Source organism: Chlamydotis macqueenii, chromosome Z, assembly GCF_036417535.1.
Source record: "Chlamydotis macqueenii isolate bChlMac1 chromosome Z, bChlMac1.mat, whole genome shotgun sequence".
In the NCBI taxonomy this organism is placed as follows: Eukaryota; Metazoa; Chordata; class Aves; order Otidiformes; family Otididae; genus Chlamydotis; species Chlamydotis macqueenii.
Genome location: NC_141593.1, coordinates 17,424,743 through 17,442,820, shown reverse-complemented (window position 1 = coordinate 17,442,820; position 18,078 = coordinate 17,424,743). Strand labels below are relative to the sequence as shown.

At 34.9% G+C, this 18,078-nt stretch overlaps 1 protein-coding gene across 4 annotated transcripts in view; it reads left to right on the top strand.

Moving 5' to 3' along the window:
• ARL15 (ARF like GTPase 15) overlaps window positions 1–18,078 on the top strand; it is a 215,609-nt gene that overhangs the window by 84,286 nt on the left and 113,245 nt on the right. For all 4 annotated transcript variants that reach the window (XM_086769813.1, XM_086769811.1, XM_086769812.1 and 1 more), the window contains one exon: window positions 1,465–1,673. In XM_086769813.1, the coding sequence (XP_086625939.1) occupies window positions 1,465–1,673 (209 nt within the window). The remainder of the gene's footprint in view (window positions 1–1,464; window positions 1,674–18,078) is intronic.

Here is an 18,078-nt window from a genome sequence, read left to right as displayed (position 1 = left end):
GGTGTGACTTCGATATTCTCTGTAGGAAAAAGTGTGTGTTCAGTGTTTGTTAGCCAGATAAATTCGTGCAGAATACAGAAATTAAGTGATTATCATTCCAGTGTGGCTGGTACAGAGGAGATAGTAAATTCATGGGGCAAGATTTGAATACTCTAATTTGGATGCCTAAAGTGTATGGTGTAAATTACTTCTTAAATATTTGTTTCTTCACCTTTGTTTAGTGTCCATTTTTTTTTCTATTGCACAATGTATTAGTTAAGGGAATATTTTAAGTATCATATCAATGTTACAGTGATTATGTTGCATCAAATTATCATTTTCTACCTGCCTGTTGCTCAGAACTTTTGTGTGATTTTGGTTCGCTAAAAAATTGAGTTTTGTTACTGTCAGCACTTGGTATCTCTGTTTACATTAAAGTTCACTTCTCCCTGTCTCAAAGTGAAAAAAAGTGTCTGCAAAAGATACCTTCAGCACGTTTCTGCAAATCATTGTCTTGCAGACGTGTCAAGTTTTCTTCTAGAGTTTTGCTGCTGCTGTTCAATTTTTAGTGTTAGTCCCCATGAGTGTAGTGCCAGATTCAGACATACAGTGAATAGCCCATATCCAAATCATAGTTTAGATAGTTTGACAGCTGTCAAATACAAAAATTTTTTTTCCTACCTCAATGTTACAAAATATGCTGCTCTCCAGGGGAGACAAAAGCTTTCTATAGATAACCTTATTGCTTGGCTTCTGTTGAGATGGCTGAGTGCTGCTGAACTGTGTCTTAAAAATTACTGTGGCACATAAGCCTGTGCAGTCACTCATGTGTCTACTGTTGGGCTCTTCCAGCATTCTTAGTGTGGTTGACAGAGCAAATGTAGCTGAAATGAATGCCTTTGCATGTTGTCACCTTAGCTCCTCACTGTTCAACTCACTATTTTATCACCATTCTCCTCATTAAGTGTCTAATATAGGCTTTCCTGACACCTTTTTTCCCCAATTATGAAGTGTTTGCCTGATTGACTGGGAGATGAACTGAAAGACCTTGTCATGCTCAAAAATGAGCAACTGCCATGACAGAAGCTACAGGTTACAGCAATGAGCTACAAGGCTAAGTAAAAAAGAATAAGCAAAGGTTTAGGTATTAGTAACAAGACATTTCAGTGAGAAGGTCTAGGATTGGATTATGTGGCACTGGAAGCATGGTGGTTCTACCAGTGCTCGTTAATGGAGCAGAAACTTTTAGGGATGAAAACTGCATTGAGTCGAATTCCTTCCATATTGCAATAGTGTTAATTTGACATTTGTGTGTGTGTTGGATTTACGGTTGTTTTTTTCCTTTTTATTCTTTCAATGATGATTAGGAGAGAAAATTTAGTCCATTGCTTTGATTTTTCTAAGTAGAATGGTTATTTTCAGATAGAAATGTTAAATCTGTTTAATTATTCTTGTTTTAATTAGTTCTTATTATTGTCTTGAAAGGGGCTGACAATATCAGGAAGTACTGGAGTCGTTACTACCAAGGATCCCAAGGGGTAATATTTGTATTAGACAGTGCATCCTCTGAAGATGATCTAGAAACTGCTAGGAATGAACTGCATTCAGCTCTCCAGCACCCACAGTTATGTACTTTGCCGTTTTTAATACTGGCCAATCATCAAGACAAGCCAGCAGCTCGCTCCATACAAGAGGTATGTTAACATGGCAGAATCTTACCTGTTTGTGTTTACTATCTGCACGCCACTGACCTAATATTACTTCTTATCCTGACATCCTAGTTAAGGACTGGCCTCAGTCACGCTTTGCTGTAAGTACACAGTCCAAGAACAGTCCCAGCCCCTAAGAATTTAGTCCAATGCACTCTATACAGGCTTAGTTGTTCTGGAAAACAGACGAGTAATACTTGGATACAAACAGTTCTCCTGCTTTCACCATACTTTGCTTAAGGGAGGAAAGACATTTTTAAACTACTCTTACCAAAAGCTGCTGGGACAGTGATTTTTTTTTTTTTTGTGTTTAGCTTTGTTTTTTATTTGCTGTTAGTTTTAATCTTGCTCTACCCCGTTATTCCATTCTTTGCAACTGCTTAAAGCAAGAGATTGCAGCCGTAGGTTGTCTTTTGTGTAAAGCTTTTTTTCTAACCTGCTGTGTACTGATGTGAGGGCAGAGTTGTAATTTCTATTCTGAAGTCCTTAACTTGTTCTGATTTTCTTCTTTTAAGGAGTGATGTCTTTATCTAATTTGTAGCTATCACATGGTAAATGATATAATTGTTGTCTTCAGTGTACCTTTTGCTCATAAATTTCTGAAAAATTACTCTTACCTACATTCCTATCATGTCACATACCTTTGAGGAAGTGCTGAAAGTTACCTATTCTTCATGAGAAGCTCTACTTACTCTTCTGAAGTTGTAGGAAGAAGTTAAAATTTCATTGTGTCATTCCATTCATTATTGTCATTGAAAGGATTCTTCCTATTAAAGATTGTTTGTGAAATGTCCTATTTGTTCTATGAGTGGTGTGTCTTATAGCAGAGTGAAAACTGTTTCAGCACCTTACTGTGTTGCTGCTTTGTATTTAAATTTGTTGCTTTCTGAGATGGCACTTGGTCTAAAACATTATCTTTCTGAAGAGTACCAATTCAATTCAATGCAAAACTTACTGATCTGTAGAATAAATACTGTTTGTACGGTACAGTTGTTACTTTCTCTACTACTTTATTGCTACTTATGCCTCCTTTCTTAGCCAAAAGAAAGAGGGTAAAAAGTTAAGCTTATTATGTGTTAAGGAGACCTGTAAATGTGACTGGAGTATAGTGATGCTTCAATATGAGAGGAAGAGAATAAGTAAGAACAGTGTAAGCTACACTGTAAAATGTTTTATTAAATTGTTGATCCTTTCCTTCAAGAATCTGTGCTTATTGGAAAAAAAAAAAGTAATTTGGATTTAGTATATCAAATTACATAAAAAGGTAAACTGAAACGATGGAGGGATAGAATCTACAAGTTCTAGGTCTTGTTCATCTGAAAACAGATTTAGGAAGAAATAATATTTAAAATAAATATAATAAGTTCTTTTATATATCAGTTTATTGATTTATTCTAGTTTATTTTGCAATGCAAAAGCAAAGCATATATTCCTAAACGTTCTACTTTAAAAATGACAGTATTATGAGACACAACTGGTTTTATTTTGTTCGTCCAAATATACCCAAGGTGTTTTGATTTTTATTTTTTTTTATAAAGCAATACAGATTACAATTTCCATGCTTTTTTCACATTAAGTGGTTGTGTTTTTTTTGTTTTACTACTTTTTTCCTTTTTAAAATTGCAACATTTGGTTTAAAGTTAATTGAGGATTTTGATTATAAATATCATTTAAGAAATGTTCCTTATCCAGTTTCTTAAGAATAGTGAATACAATGCCAGTTAGTTTGCTTTACAGCAAATTATACATGTAACTCTCTGTTTTGCAGCTGAGCCCATGAGGATAGACTCTTGGGCCTGAGCTGAATCTTTTGTGTGTTTAGAGTTAGCATTTCTTTTCTTTTATTTAGTATCCTTATTTTCTCCTCATCCGTCGTTACTAATTGCTTGATATCTCAGTAGAGAAGTAGGTCTTTATATGCTTGCAGTAGCATTTAAATGTTTCTACTGCATGCTTTTTTTTAAAAAAAAAAAGTATATTTTGGTGTATTATAGCAAACAAGTCTTGATTGCTACTTTGAGTCTGTATGAAATGCTGAATACAATAATTTTGTCAAAAGTGCACATCTTATGCATATCTTCAGGAAAAAAACAACCTTGTATCAAGAGCTCAGTGTATGTCTTTGAAATTAATGACTTAAGAATAGTAGAAAACAAAACTACAAAAAATGGAGAATGTCACAAAGTGGTTACTTTGTCCCTGAAAAAAATGATGTCCTGTGCTTGCTATGCATGCAAAGAGGGAGCCTTATTTGGTCAATTTTGCCAACGTTAAAATGGAAATGTCTTGCTTTCCTAAAGGCTTCACTGTACTGTTGTCGTCATTGTTGAGATGTGAAATGAAAGTAAAATACCGAATCATAAGACCATTCCTTATTTCAAAAAAAGCATATTTAAGGATTTAACAAAAATGTGTTGAGCATTGAGAGTTTTATTAGACATTTTTGCTGAACTAAGTCCATTAATTATAGATATTTCCTTGCTTTCTTATGTGTCAGAAGACAGAAGAATCACAGTTGAAATTTAGAAATATGTATGCATTATTTTAGGCAACAAATTGCCTTTCTTTAGTGAATATGAAAGGACTCCTTGGAGTATAATTAAAGAAAATGTCTGAGTTGAGTGGTGCATAATAGGAATTGTAGAAAAATATTTATCTACAACAAAAATCCTTCACAAAACTGTACAAATGCCAAGTAGTTTCTGCAACAGATGTTAGTTATATTTATTGTTGGGAAGTGCAGTTGTTTCAGTTTTTAAAAATTTTATCTTTTATTTTAATGTGTTTTCTCCCTGCATTGCTTAGGTAGAAATAATATTGTAGAAGCTACATTCTGTAAGTATTAAGCAATGTCATGAATAGTTCGATTCCAAACTATAATGGGTATTTGTAAGAATATCCAAATAACTTGTTTAATTTATGAAATGTAATTTAAGCTAGTTCATTTTGCAGGCATGATTGGAGAATATACCTTGTATTATTGAGTGATCAGGAAAAATTACAGGAGAAGCTAAGCTGAAATACTAATCTGTAAATATAATTCTTTTTTTCTGTGTTCGGTTGCTAGTTGGCTGTTCCCTAGGTTTTTTAATTTTATTTATTTTTTTTTTTTAAATCAAGAAAGTAAATTTGACATTTCATTCTAGAAACTTTAAATTATGTTGTTTTAAATATTGTGCCTCTCATTACTCTTATATCAGCTTCTATGCTGTTTATTCCTGTTTCTCATGTCAAATATATTTGTAAGTTATTTTGTTGTTCCTGTGACAGTAGCACATACTTAAGTGTTTTCAAATAGGTGCTAAGTTATTTCAGCTGACCCATGCTGAAATAGACTGTGTATATTAACCAGACTGTAAAACTCAGTCATATTTGAGTCAATAGGTATGCTACAAAATAACCTTATTTTAGATTAAAATCTCAATAAAGAAGAATTAATCATATATAAGTCAGTTCTAAATGATGTTTTGGAAATGTCCTGAATTAGTAAAAAATAATTACAAGTGAAAAGTATATTTTGTTACTTACCAAATGGGAAGATTATGGCATATCAGTTTAGACGCTGTTTCCAAAATACAATATGCAATTCTAAACCAGTGTACCTAATTATATATTTTAAAAATATATATTTTGCTGACAGACTGTACTTTTGGTTCTCTGTCACAAAAATGCTTTTGATTATAACAAGCGGTTTTGGTTGGTCAGATTTCTCTTGCAGGCTTAAAATATTACAGGAGATTTATGGTAATAAAAGCACTGTAAGTCGCTTTGCAAGGGAATAGCAGCATTGCTATGTTTACGAATTTGTTGACTTTAATTTTGGAACGTATGCTATTTTCTTTAATAATATTACAGTGGATTCCTATGATTTGCACTACTATGCAAACAGAGAGTTGCTTTCCTCCCATACCACAGCAGTGTTCAGGAGTTGCAGATAGGATGTAGTGGAAGTTGTCTGTAGCTGCCGTATTTTAGCAAGAGGCTGTGCTAAGCAAACACTCATCTGAACCCGTTGAGGACCTCTGGAAGCCATGTAGAACTGGCCAAAGGAGAAACCCAATCAAACCATGAAGCTTTGCCAGTTCAGTGATGAAGCAGCTACATGTTTAGCAGTGTGTTTGTTTGGCAGAGTTTGTTTTTCATATTTAAGGCTGTTTTCAAGATTGCAGTTGAACTAGATGGTCGTTGTAGGTCCGTTCCAATGGAACTATTCTGTTTTAAGATCATATATGTGAAGACATTCATAGAGTATGACCTTTTGGTGGGTTTTCTTTTAGTTATCCAAAACTGCATGCAATTACTGAATTTATTTTGTATATATCTAGATTGCTGACCACTAGTACCAGGGAAGATCAATTGAATACGTGTTCTAAATTCCTGGTTTTAGAACTTTTTTTAATGTAGACTTAGTAGTAGACAGGGAATCAAAAGTCATTGTAGTCTACTTTAAGATTGTATGATCTTTTTAAATATTGTTGACAGGAAAAAAAAAGGTGAAGGTGAAAAGGTTATGTAGTGTGCCAATCACAAGCGCTTTTTATCTTTTGCGTACAAGATCTTACTTTAAAGTTGCAGTACTGATAGGCGTGTGAAACTCCAGAGGAAAGTCTTTCCCGTTGTCCTTTTTTCTTCAGTAGAGCAAGATTTAAAATATCTTTGAATTACAAACAATATTTTCAGAAGCAAATGTGAAAGGTTGATCCTATGTTTACATAGATGATGATGTATTTATTTGAGAATATTTTCAGACATTTGTGTTTTAAATCACAGACAATGTTTCATTTGGTTTTCTGCTAGCAGAAAAGTCGAGGGTGACTCTCCTTGTGAAAAGAACCACCTTAGGGATGTGAGGGCTAATATCTGTTACTCTGCCAGTTTCTCCTCTGTTGTTTATGTCTGGAAATAATTTTGTAGATAAACAATGACTTCTTGATGCCTTAAGTGTCTTAAAGCTAAGTAACTGTTGCAGGAGAATGTCCAGGTTTGTCAGCATCTGCGGAGGCTCTTACGGGTACTGGGGAGCTGGAGCACTCTAGAAGCTGCACTTTCCGGACCTGCTGATACGTTAAGGTCTGAGTTGGCTGCATACAACAGCCTTAATTCCGAGATGTAATTACTTCTTTTTATTTTGGCATCTTTGTAATATTTTGCCATAGTTCATGCCTTTTGTAGTTTCTGCTAATTAGGGAAAAATGGTTCCTTTTTTTGAAACACTTTCAACATACCAGTTATAGACATCATAACCAATAATGTGAAAAACTTAATTGAGCAGTGATGCGTGAGGAGGTTTAGCTTCAGAGAATATGCAGTGTCTCAGCTAAAAGTTTTCAGCAGATAATGCCTCCAGCAGCAGGTACTACAGAAACTTAGCCTGAAACTGAGAGTGAAAATGGAAGTGCTCTCTGCAGTCTGTCCTGTCCTCACCCACATCAAGCCTCTCAGATTAGTTCACCTATCCAAATTCTTAAAGACCAGCTGTTGCAAATCTGTGTACTTTATGACAGGGACATCCACAGCAAAGTTAAATCAGGGGCAGATTTTTGGTTCCTCAAGAAGCTGTTTCTGAAATGATTTATCTTCGGATTACTGCAGCAAATAGCCAAAATATGGATTCCTACCCTGTTTTGAGATCATAGTGACCTTAATGACCTTAATATTTGCAATCCCCTCACTGCAAATACTTTTTCTCATCCAAGGTGTATCCCCTGATATTTGAAGATTGTTTTGGAGCTGAACTCGGCTATTTTGAGTATTGGCTGCTTCCTTCACAACTGTGGCCTTTGCAGGAACAGAGGAGTTATTTGTCAAACTTCAGTTATGAACAGATTTGCAGGAGAGGAGGTCATTATTAAGCTGATGTTTAGGAAATACTGATTTTGCCATGTTTATAACAGTGTAGAAATAACTCCTATTTACGTGTCTCATAGGAACTCTCATTCTGATTAAAGAATCTTTTCAGACCTGTTAGAAAGATGGTTTAGATACAAAAAGATCCTTAAATAAAATACAATATAAAAATATAAACAATTTAAATTAAAAAAAAAATCTGTTAGTAGATCCACATCCTAGCTAGACGAGTAGCAAAACAATTACGTACAATTTCAACACTCTGTTCAATGTAAATATTTAGCAGGTAGTGTTTGCTTTAGCTGTTGCATAGTTAGAATGATCATACTAATAGCAAATCAGGTAGTAAATATTTATTGCTGCAAAATGCAAGTGGCCATATAAAGAAATTAAAATGAGAAACTGTAAATTTTGGAAGAAGCTGGATTTTTCTGTTCTCTTTGAGTCAATGGCATGGGAGGAAATAATGGTGAGCAAAGAAGAAATTAAGATGATCTGAAGAGGAACTGTAAAGTCTTTTAAGGATTTATAAATAAATGTATCCAGAATGGCTCTACTTTTTGTGAAAATCCTATTATAAAAAGATGACATAAGTATCCAGACAGTAAGCGTAGTTTTTCTTTACATAGATTTCTATTTCAATTTGTTTTACAATAAGCAAAGCAGATGAAGTCCTGGCAGATGAAGTCCTCAGTATATTTTCATTAGATTGAAAGATGAATTGGAATTGTTGGTAATTTTGATATGAATAATACAGCTTACAAATAATAGTGCTCTGTCAATGTTCTTAACAAAGAAAGGTGTATCTCTGAATAGTAAATTCCTAGTCCTGCTCTTGACAACTAAATAAGCTTGCAAGGAACAGATTTGAAAGAGTGCCCCTAGAAGCTTTGAATTGTAAAGACCCTTCTGAAGGTACAGACAAAAATGCTTGAGTGAATGTGCACATATTGCATAATGTACAGGAAATGAAGAACAGGAGTAGAGTAGTGAAGATAGAGGATTGGAAGTTCGGTCCGCCTACCCTGGTAAATCTCTTGGATGGCCGTTGCAGCTGATGGTGCCAAGTACAGGTCTGCAAAAAAACTGCATGTTTTCGAGTACATTTTGAAGAGTGTTGCTGTGTATAGTTTCAACATGAGGAACTTGATTTTTAAAGCACTTTTTGTGTCTGCAAATGATTGTTTTATATGTATATAGATTGGTGGACTTGGAGTGTTTATCAGCAGTATTGGCTTACCCTATCCCATTCCTCTGCTTATGCCATCCTTCAGGTGTGACAGTCCAGCTGTTTGTGTGACCATGTGATAAACTGCTTTGGGCATAAAAATTACTTAACTCTTCCCTTCTTCCTTCTGGCTTAGCTCAGAAGACAATTGCATAAGTTAGTGTACCGGCACAAACAAGTGCTTGTACTGCTGTAGAAAAGTAGTGGTGAGGAACTCTAAAACCCAGTACGACTTGGACCTTTCTCCTTGCCACCTTTTTCATTCACCTTTTTTTTTTGGTATCTCATTACAGTGAACCTCAGTAGAGGAAGGTTATAAAGGAAAGTGTGGGAAAGAGTTTTTCGCTATTACCTGACAATGAAGGTTCTGGAGTAGGTGTGCAAGTACTTTTACTAGGGTTGAGAGAGGTGTTACAGAAGCATTTAGTTTCATTTTGTGCTTTGAAAAGTAGATGTCTTTGTTCTCTTCCTTACTGAGGAATTAAAAAAAAAAATCATTCAAAGAGAAGGAGTTGGTTGCGCTTGCAGAACTAAACATAGTGACTGTGAAGGTAGACCTTAATCGTCTTAAATAAAAAGCAAAGTGATTAGAGAAACTTTCAAATATTTTCAGATACAAAAATCTGTATTCATCTTTTCATAAATATTTTTCATAGATATTTGTACACTTACATAGTGTAATGCTTATATAGTGTTCATTAAAGACTGCTAGAGCTGAGAAGAGTGGAGCTTTTTGGAGTTCTTTCTGAAACTTTTTTTGCTTGGTCAAAAGTTTCTGGACTTTAGTAGAGAATTAAATGAAATCCTCAGGCCTGTTGGATACAAATCTGACTACATGACCATTATGATCCTTTTGGGCCTCTATGTCTGTGATACTGCTGTTCAGAGGAATTCCGGAGAGCTCAAAAATTTAATTGCTCTTTGAGACATTTTGCATGAGCAAGAGACGATGTGTTTCTTTCAGAATACAGAACTATTCAAATGGAACAAAATAGTAGCTATATAACTGCTTTCCAAATACAACTCTCCAGTTTTTATAAAAAAGGTCTCAAGATCACATGAAAAAGAATGGAAAGGTATTTAGTAATCCATTGGATCAAGTTTGTGAAAACTGTGCTATAGTGTAAATGATTTAGGATGTGTTTTACTTTCAGACATCCTTCTTATGTTTAATGGAATGAATTCTTGAGTGCAAAAATACAAGCTGCTGCTTTTTATAAGACTAAGACATATTTTTTTTTTAAGGGAACATATTAGAATGTCTTTAGTGCTACAATAAGTTCACTGATTGAAGAGAAGTTACCTTATTATGAACCTTCTATTTACCAAGCAAGAGGCTCCCTGATAATTTTACGTAGTTGAGCTTTCTGTATCATTTATATTTGGTACTCAATATAACAGAACTAAATTTAAAAAATTAAGTTGATTATGATCACAAAATCTTCATTACATTAGAGTAGGCATGCAGTGTGTGAAATTAATTTCTAGTCTCAGTTCGTTCTGCGGGAATTTGATAACTCACACTATATGGGAGATCATGAACATCTTTATTGATCATGCCAGGGAGGTTCAAGAATAACTGAAGAGGAGAAAATCTGTCTGTTTTACATCCTTGTAGATATTTAAGGTTGGAATTTAATTATGTGCCTCAAAAGTGGAAAAGTTTCAGCTACATCAGCACTACCTGCACTGTGAAGTAACGTAGATGAATAGTCTGTAATTCCTAAAATCTCAGAGCTTGCTGAGAACATGTGTATGTGGAGTTTCTTTAAACCTACATCAAATAGAAGGTACTCAGAGTTTAACTTAGGTATGGGATGCTTTTGGTGCCTCTTCAAACTCAACATTTCTGAAGGTGCTTGACAGGATTTTCTCTTGACTATGAGCTGTCACATCAGGGAAAGCAAAACTGGAAATTGATACATCATTGGTCCATCAGAGACTGAACTGCTTTAGCTGGGTAAGCATAAGATTCCTATGAGAGGGAACGAACTATGCAGCTCTGGATGTGGAGATAATGGCATACATGTGAGACTTTATGAAACAATGATGTGTTTCCAAGAGACAAGATAGGGAAAGGATCATTTTTGCATCAGCGTTCTGGATGCATGTTACTGAGACAGCACTGCAGTTGTCAAAGACCAAGAAGGAAAGACCTACTATTATAAGGTGCAACTAAGTCCTTTCCTATGCATTCTCAGTTCTGAACTATTTTTTTCTTTTTTTTTTTTTTTTTTTCTCCTGGGGTTCCTTCAAGCCTTTGTGCTTCTGGAAAAAAACACAGATGCTGTGTGGGTGTGAGGGAAGCCAAAAATCAAAGGTTATTCCAGGGTTATTAGCTTGAGTGTTGCACAGGATGTTGTAGTTTTTGAAAATGGGTTAATCCAGAGATAAGAGGTAACAGGAGGAATGGAAGGGGACTGGTGTCAAATCTTGTGCATCTCTTCCCCTGCCACTTCACAAGCCTTTACTGGCAGTAAAGCAGAAGAGATGAGTAGAGAGTAATCTGAGGTTGAAACGGAAAGGAAGAATGGAAGGGAGTTCAAGTTCAAAATGAAGGGTCCCATAGTTCAGAGAGGATGGAGTACTGCTGAGTTTTTGCTTAAAGGAGTCCATTGGAGGCCACCTTCTGTAGAGACATGCGCTGAGAACAGTGTCAATTATTTCTTCTGAAGTCTCTTCTGTCCAGTGCATAATGACATTTAGCTCAAAAAGAGGAAACCATTCTCCCATCTCCTTCTTCCAATGATTTAACATCAGATGTAGATGTACGTACCCCTGAAGAAACATGAATTATCCACTCTCTACCATCTGGGAACAATCGTCTTCATAAGACTAGAAGCAGAGTTTTGAATATAATGGCATTATTTTAATTAAGATTTGTTGATACTGCAGCATATCATTAGTCATGCTTGAATCGCTGTAAGTGTAAATGTTTTCTCAAAATAGTTTAAATGTTTAGAAAATCTATTGCAGCAGTCTGGCATGAAACAGTAATTTGTTCTACTGGAATCTGAACAGCTCAAAATTTTGAGTTAGTCTGGAAAAGAATTGTTACTAAAGGATTATGCAAATAAACTAGGAAATGTATTAACAGTAAAGACAAAACTTGAGGAAATGTTTTTTTTTCTTGAAAATATGTTAATGTATTATTCAGATTTACACAGGTCATTTTTTTTCCCTACTGTTTACAAGAATAGAGTATCAACAATGCATTGAATAATGCATTACAATGCCTACACAAAATTTCTCAATCTCTTTACGTTTCTGGTCTTCTCTGTTTTCTTTGGTTGTTCAGATTCTGCTCAGTTATGGAGTTGCAAGGGGCAGAAATACTGTCTTAAAACTGAAGACTCAATATTTGTGTGTAGGCCTTTTTAAAGTTAATGAACGCTGTACTTCCTTGTTCAAGTATTAATACGCATCTAGCAAACTTTAAAAAAAAAAAAAAACCAAGAAAAACCCCAATCTGCATTAGTGAATTAACTTTTCTTAAAAGGCTGTTCATGTCATCCATACATTATATATAGAGAAGGATAATTGGAATTACTGCATGTATTGTTATACATTTGCTACAGTTGCATTGTTTATTTAAAATTAAGTTGTTCCATCTGTCGCTCTATCAATACAGGTTTGTTCTGTAAACTTTTTCCAATATTTTTCGTAAAGTATTATCACACCATTTGCATTCTCATTTTGTTTTTTATGTTACTATGGTAATAAATGCTAAGAAATAGTTTATTGAAGTTGTAGGAAACATTTGATTTTTTTATAAAGGTTTTTTTTTTCCTTTGATTTCCTACAGCTTTATTCTATTGCAGTAATACCTTTGCAACAGTCCATATATTAACTACAAATTGACTAACAAATATTTTATTCCAATTCAGATACCTTTATTCCCCTTTCCTATTTATGCCTTTACTCGTGGCTGAGGATAAAGGAAGAGAGTGAAATTTGAGTTACTCTCTAGGGCAGAAAAATAAAGCTCTTCAGAGTTGTAAATGAAAAGATGCTCTGTCACCAATATTGCAGGAAACATTGGAGTCACTTTTGCTGCACCAATGTCTTCATTGGTGGCACCATGTATGTTTGTTGTTTTAAAAATGCATAACTCATTCTGAATAAGCTGAGTTATCTGTGTGATTTTTTTAAAATGCCTTATGTAGGTTAATCTTGTCATATTTAATTCATTCTGGGTAAGTAGAGACTATTCAATGTTGCTTTCAAAAGCATATGTGTGTGAAGAACTTTGTTAAACTGCCAGTACTCTTTGTTGAGTAATTTGGTCTGTTCTGTGCGTCAAAATTCATTACTTACAGATAAAGTTGTTGTTTTATTTTTAGTTTTTTGTTTTGGATTTTTCTGTGGTTATCTTGGTTGTGTTTAATAAATTGCTGTATGATCTTAAAAGATTAACAGAGGCTGCAGAAATCGTACCACACATTCTTGAAGTGTTGCACATGCCTGCACATCTGTCATGTACCAGAAAAGTTCAAACTATGTGATTTTGGTTGACTACTTTTCCTGTGGATATACTACCTGTTTCTCGTGAAGTTCAGAATGCATAATTTGTTTAAATTAAAGTAAAAAGTGAATGACAATTTATTTTACCTCCATTTTTGAATAATTAAATATGTATATGATAGAGAGAAAATCTCAAATATTTTCCATTCTTGTTTATCCTGCTAATTTTCTTATGGTAATTTTGAGATTTATTGAAATCTCACTCCTAGTGCTTAAAAAATAATCTTACTCTTAGAAAATCTTCTGAAAAACAAGGTATTCCATTTTAAAGCTGAAATGGAGTGTTGTTAAGGGGGAGAAAAAGCTTAGTATCTTTGTATTCTGATTTATTATACAGAAGGCTGTTTTTTAACAAAAAAGGGCTTTTTTTTTTTTTTTCTTTTTTTCCCTCCGCTATTCTCAGTCTCTTTTGATCATTGATCTGGGTGACCCCACGCTCAGGGGTTTTTTCTTCATTTGACATGGACAGATTTTTGAAGTATAGCTCTCCTTTGGGAACCTCGGGCAGTTCCACTTGACTAACCTGTGATCTAATGAGCAGTAATGCAGGGTTACAGTGACCATTTTGTTTGCTTTGAGGGAGGATGGCTAGACAGAGAGTGGGAGAGAGGCGGTGTCTGTGGAGAAAAAAGATGCAGGGTGATCCAACAGTGTGAAAAAGACTTGTTAGCCCACATTAGTGTGCCTGATTTACTTCACAACAGGTCAGGAAAGGCCAAAGGCAGGGTTGTCATTAAATTGCAAAGTTCGAAATCCTGGTATTCAAAAGCATTCAGATTTCTGAAAGTTGTAAATTAGAAAGTTTGTGGTTCATGTTGAATTTGCCAGGAAGATATACAGAAGTACCAGCTTCTATAAAACATGAAAGGTACTTTATAAAATCGTGCTGTAAATATAAAAAGAAAACCAGCTTTTTAAAGTACTTTCATGGTTGACTGTTTTACAATGAGACTGGGTGCAAAAGAAAGGCCAAACACTAACAAGGTCGTTGCACTTTCTTTATGAGCCCTGGGGACCCTTAATTATGTGCCCGTGCTGCTTATTTTGAGATTTGTAGAGTGTATTTGTGCACGTGTTTGTATAATATATAATTTTTATTTATATTTATTAAATACACATACATACGTACACATATGCATATGTATGTAAAAATAAAATTATAGCACCAGTTGCCCAGGAATGTATATTTCTAGTCTTCTGCAGCATATTATGACTTTTTTTTTCCCTCATATCCTTTATTGTTTCTCTTGGAGTGAACATTAAACACTAATCTTTGTGCCATTGGCAGTGAAATGAATACAGATTTGTCTTAAATTTACATTTACACATGCAGAGACCAAAAATCCATTGTCTTTGTTCTGAAGAATTATTTTTCCTAATAGTAAATGTAACTTCCTAAGACTTGAATTAGACTTGACAGCCTGTCTTTTAAGACAGAGTTTGTCTTTCGTTAATATTTGCAATTTTTTTTATTCCTGCTTTGCTGTTGCAAAAAGAAGTTGGAGCTATCTGTTTCTGAGACTGTATTTCTTCTTGTTTCATTTACTTACTTGGCAGTGGCCTGAATCTCCATGATTTGAAGAGTAGAACTACCGTGCAGAATATCCTTTTAAGCTGTTGCATTGATAGCCTTTAACTCATAGCAAACTCTTGTCATTGCTATTTGTGATCTGGCTGGCTTTAGTAAAAATCGAAGTGCAGCCTTTTAGCTATATTATCATTGTGCATTGAAGCAGTAGGTAATAAAACAAATGGGTGGTCTTAGAGGTAAGGTACTTTTTTCTGTCTGCTACCAGAACTTTCACTAATTGATTCTTACTCCTGCTGGCTGTCAAAAATCAGTTTTCCACAACTGGCATACAACTGTGTTAACTTATAGATGGTGCTACAGTGACAGAGTTTGTTGTCTTGATTTTGTACATCTCATTATGACTAGTAAATATATAAAGTTAAATGTCTGAGAACAGCTGGCCATAATTAAGAGAATTTTTTTAATCTGACTTCAGGAACTGTGCTCCCCTTGATCATTCAAATGGCATTAAGGGAACGTCGCTTCTTGGTTAAAAGGAAGCGAAGACAATAGGATGTCAGGCTAGTCATGGTGAACATTAGCTTTTGGGTTTTACTTGTGTTGGATTATGTATTAATATGTGGTGCCACATTATTTTTGGTTTCTCTTGATCTTTTTTTGTTTGTAGTGAACATATGGTATACTCTTACCTCCTGATAAGCTGAAGTTTACGTGACAGTTGAACATGGGAAACAAAGAACTTTTTCTATGTACAATGCTGCATTTCTTGATAACTTTTCCAGTATGTCGCTCCTAGTTTTAACTGATTGTTGAATCTACGTATTAGAACTTTGATACAGAATTAATTTATTTTGAAACAGCATAGTGTCCAAAGTAGCTAAGTGGTTACTAGACTCAAAGACCAGTTTCAAAGAATTTTACCAGGGTACATTTCCATTTTCTCAATTATTTTAACATATTTAGTTGCAGCAACTTGATGGTGATACATTCTAGGAAACTCTACACTTCACTAGCTTTCTCTGTAGCTTTAGGTCATGTTAGTCAATGGAAACTTATTAGGGCATAAAATGATGGGAAAATGTTGAACAAATCAGAATACTGAATCAAAACACACTTAAGCTTTACTACTATTCTCTTTCCATTGATGTTCTCCGTTCTCTAAATAATGTTCTGTGCAGTGTCTATGTACTCTTTATTAGCTCTTCTATTTGATTTAATTATTCAGTTACTCAGTGTGTCTGAATTAAGTCATCTCTGCCAATCTACTTATTACAAAGCATTTGGTCAGTGAGAAGAGAATAATGTCATCTTGCTGAACTAATTTTTGAGGGTGTTTGTTTAGGAATCAAGACTGGAACGGTATTTCAAAATTGGCTTTATAAACAAGAGTCAATCCAGGAGCAAAGTAATATACTGATACTGCCAATTGCAGGCAGTGGAAGAGTAAGAATTACTTACCTGTCTGAAGAACACGGTAAATTTTCGTATATCCTTGTTGGCATTCTTAAGGATGTGAATAGTTTTTGCAACTTGGGGTCTGGAAATTCTTTTAAAAAACACCAAAAGTTTGCCACCATGTAAATTGTTTTCACAGAAACTTGCCAGATATTGTATGAAAAGATTAAGATCTTCTTGGACAGTATTATTGTGCTCAGTTCAGGAAGACTTTTCACAAAAGAAAAGGCGATACGGCCAAATACAGGCCTTTGGAAAATTTTCCTCCAGTTTGTAATTACCTTTTAAGAGAACATTTATTCTAAAACAGATATGTTAACTTTTGATGTAGGTACTAAAATGCAATGTGGAAGTTTTTTCTGTTTATGTCACAATATGTAACCAGCAGCAAAATTTTATATCTTCCTGCATGTTATCCACTGTAAAAACCTTAGTAGTATGAAGTGGTTATGATTTAGTCCACGTCATGGATGAGATGCAACAACTAAGCTTTAGCAAAACAGGCAAAACAAAATACAAAAGTAGTTGTAGGTGCTCTTTTACTTAAAAAAAAATAACATATGCTTTCTTACATTTCTCTTAAGTCATTTTCTGTGTCTCTGCGCTATATTTGAGAAATGTACCTCTAAAAATTTTCTAAACTGGGAATTTATCAGTAGCTAATATATTGCATAAAAATGAGGTGTTCTGCTATGCTAATGGACTCTGACAATACAGATTTTACTAATTGTAAAAGGGACTTAAAAATACTCCCCAAATGTGTTTGGCTACTTGTCCTTTTGGAAGTAATTCCTTCTATGCAATAGGAAAAAAAAAAATCTTCCTTAACGAAGAAAATGAACTCAATAATGCCACTCTTCCCCTGCATAAATAAGAAGGTGGAGGTGGTAATGCTTTGTCTGGGAAAGGAAGCAAAAATGCATGCTTGGATATCCCGTTAGCGGCTGTTGTAGGGACTGTGCTTGCCAGCAGTTTCTGGCAAGCTTATTCTTTCCAAAACCTCTCCAGACTCTCCAGGCGTTTAAAAAGTCTTTTGCCTGTTGGTCACCTTTCACTTACTTGTCTTGTAGGGGGAATGTTTATTGACTGGAGAACTGCTTGTTTTGAAATCAGGAACATTGAATTAAGTTTTTTGTTTTGTTTCATGTTAGTTTGTTGACATTTACTTGACAGCACAGTTAAGAAGATGGCTGCTAGTGTCCCAACAGGATAAAAGCTTAAAGGGTCTGCTTTTGCAGGTAATTAGGCCCACGGTTTGGCTGATGTTTTCTGTGCACATAGAAGGCAGCAGAATTCAAGTCCCTGACCCCTGTGCAGGGGGATGGATGCTTCAGAAGTGAGCTGTGTTTGAAGGGCAGGTCAGCAAAGCATCATCTCCATGTTTGGTAGAACCTGGGTGTGAGATAATTTAAAAATCTGCTATGTCTGGCAGTGGGGCATGTGGAGCCTCTTTGTGTTAGTCTGATTCAGTTGTGGTCTGGTATTTGAATCCTCTTTGTGTACTATGGGTCAGGATGTCCACGGGTCTGAATTTTCTGTAAGGCATTTGAAGACAGAATGAGTAGTGTATGTTAAGTATCTCTCAATTAAAAATGTTGTTTAGAATCTGCAGCCATAACCACCACCCTGCTAGGGAGGAGAACTTATAGCTAAGGACTGTGACCTAATGTTGTAGGTGACAGTTCAGGCAGAAAGGAGTTGGAGGTAGAAAACACATAAAATGGAAGAGGAGGAACTTGACTAATGTCTTAGATAGAACTATGACTGAGGGGAGACTAGAAATCCAGCTGCTGCTTGGATGCAAA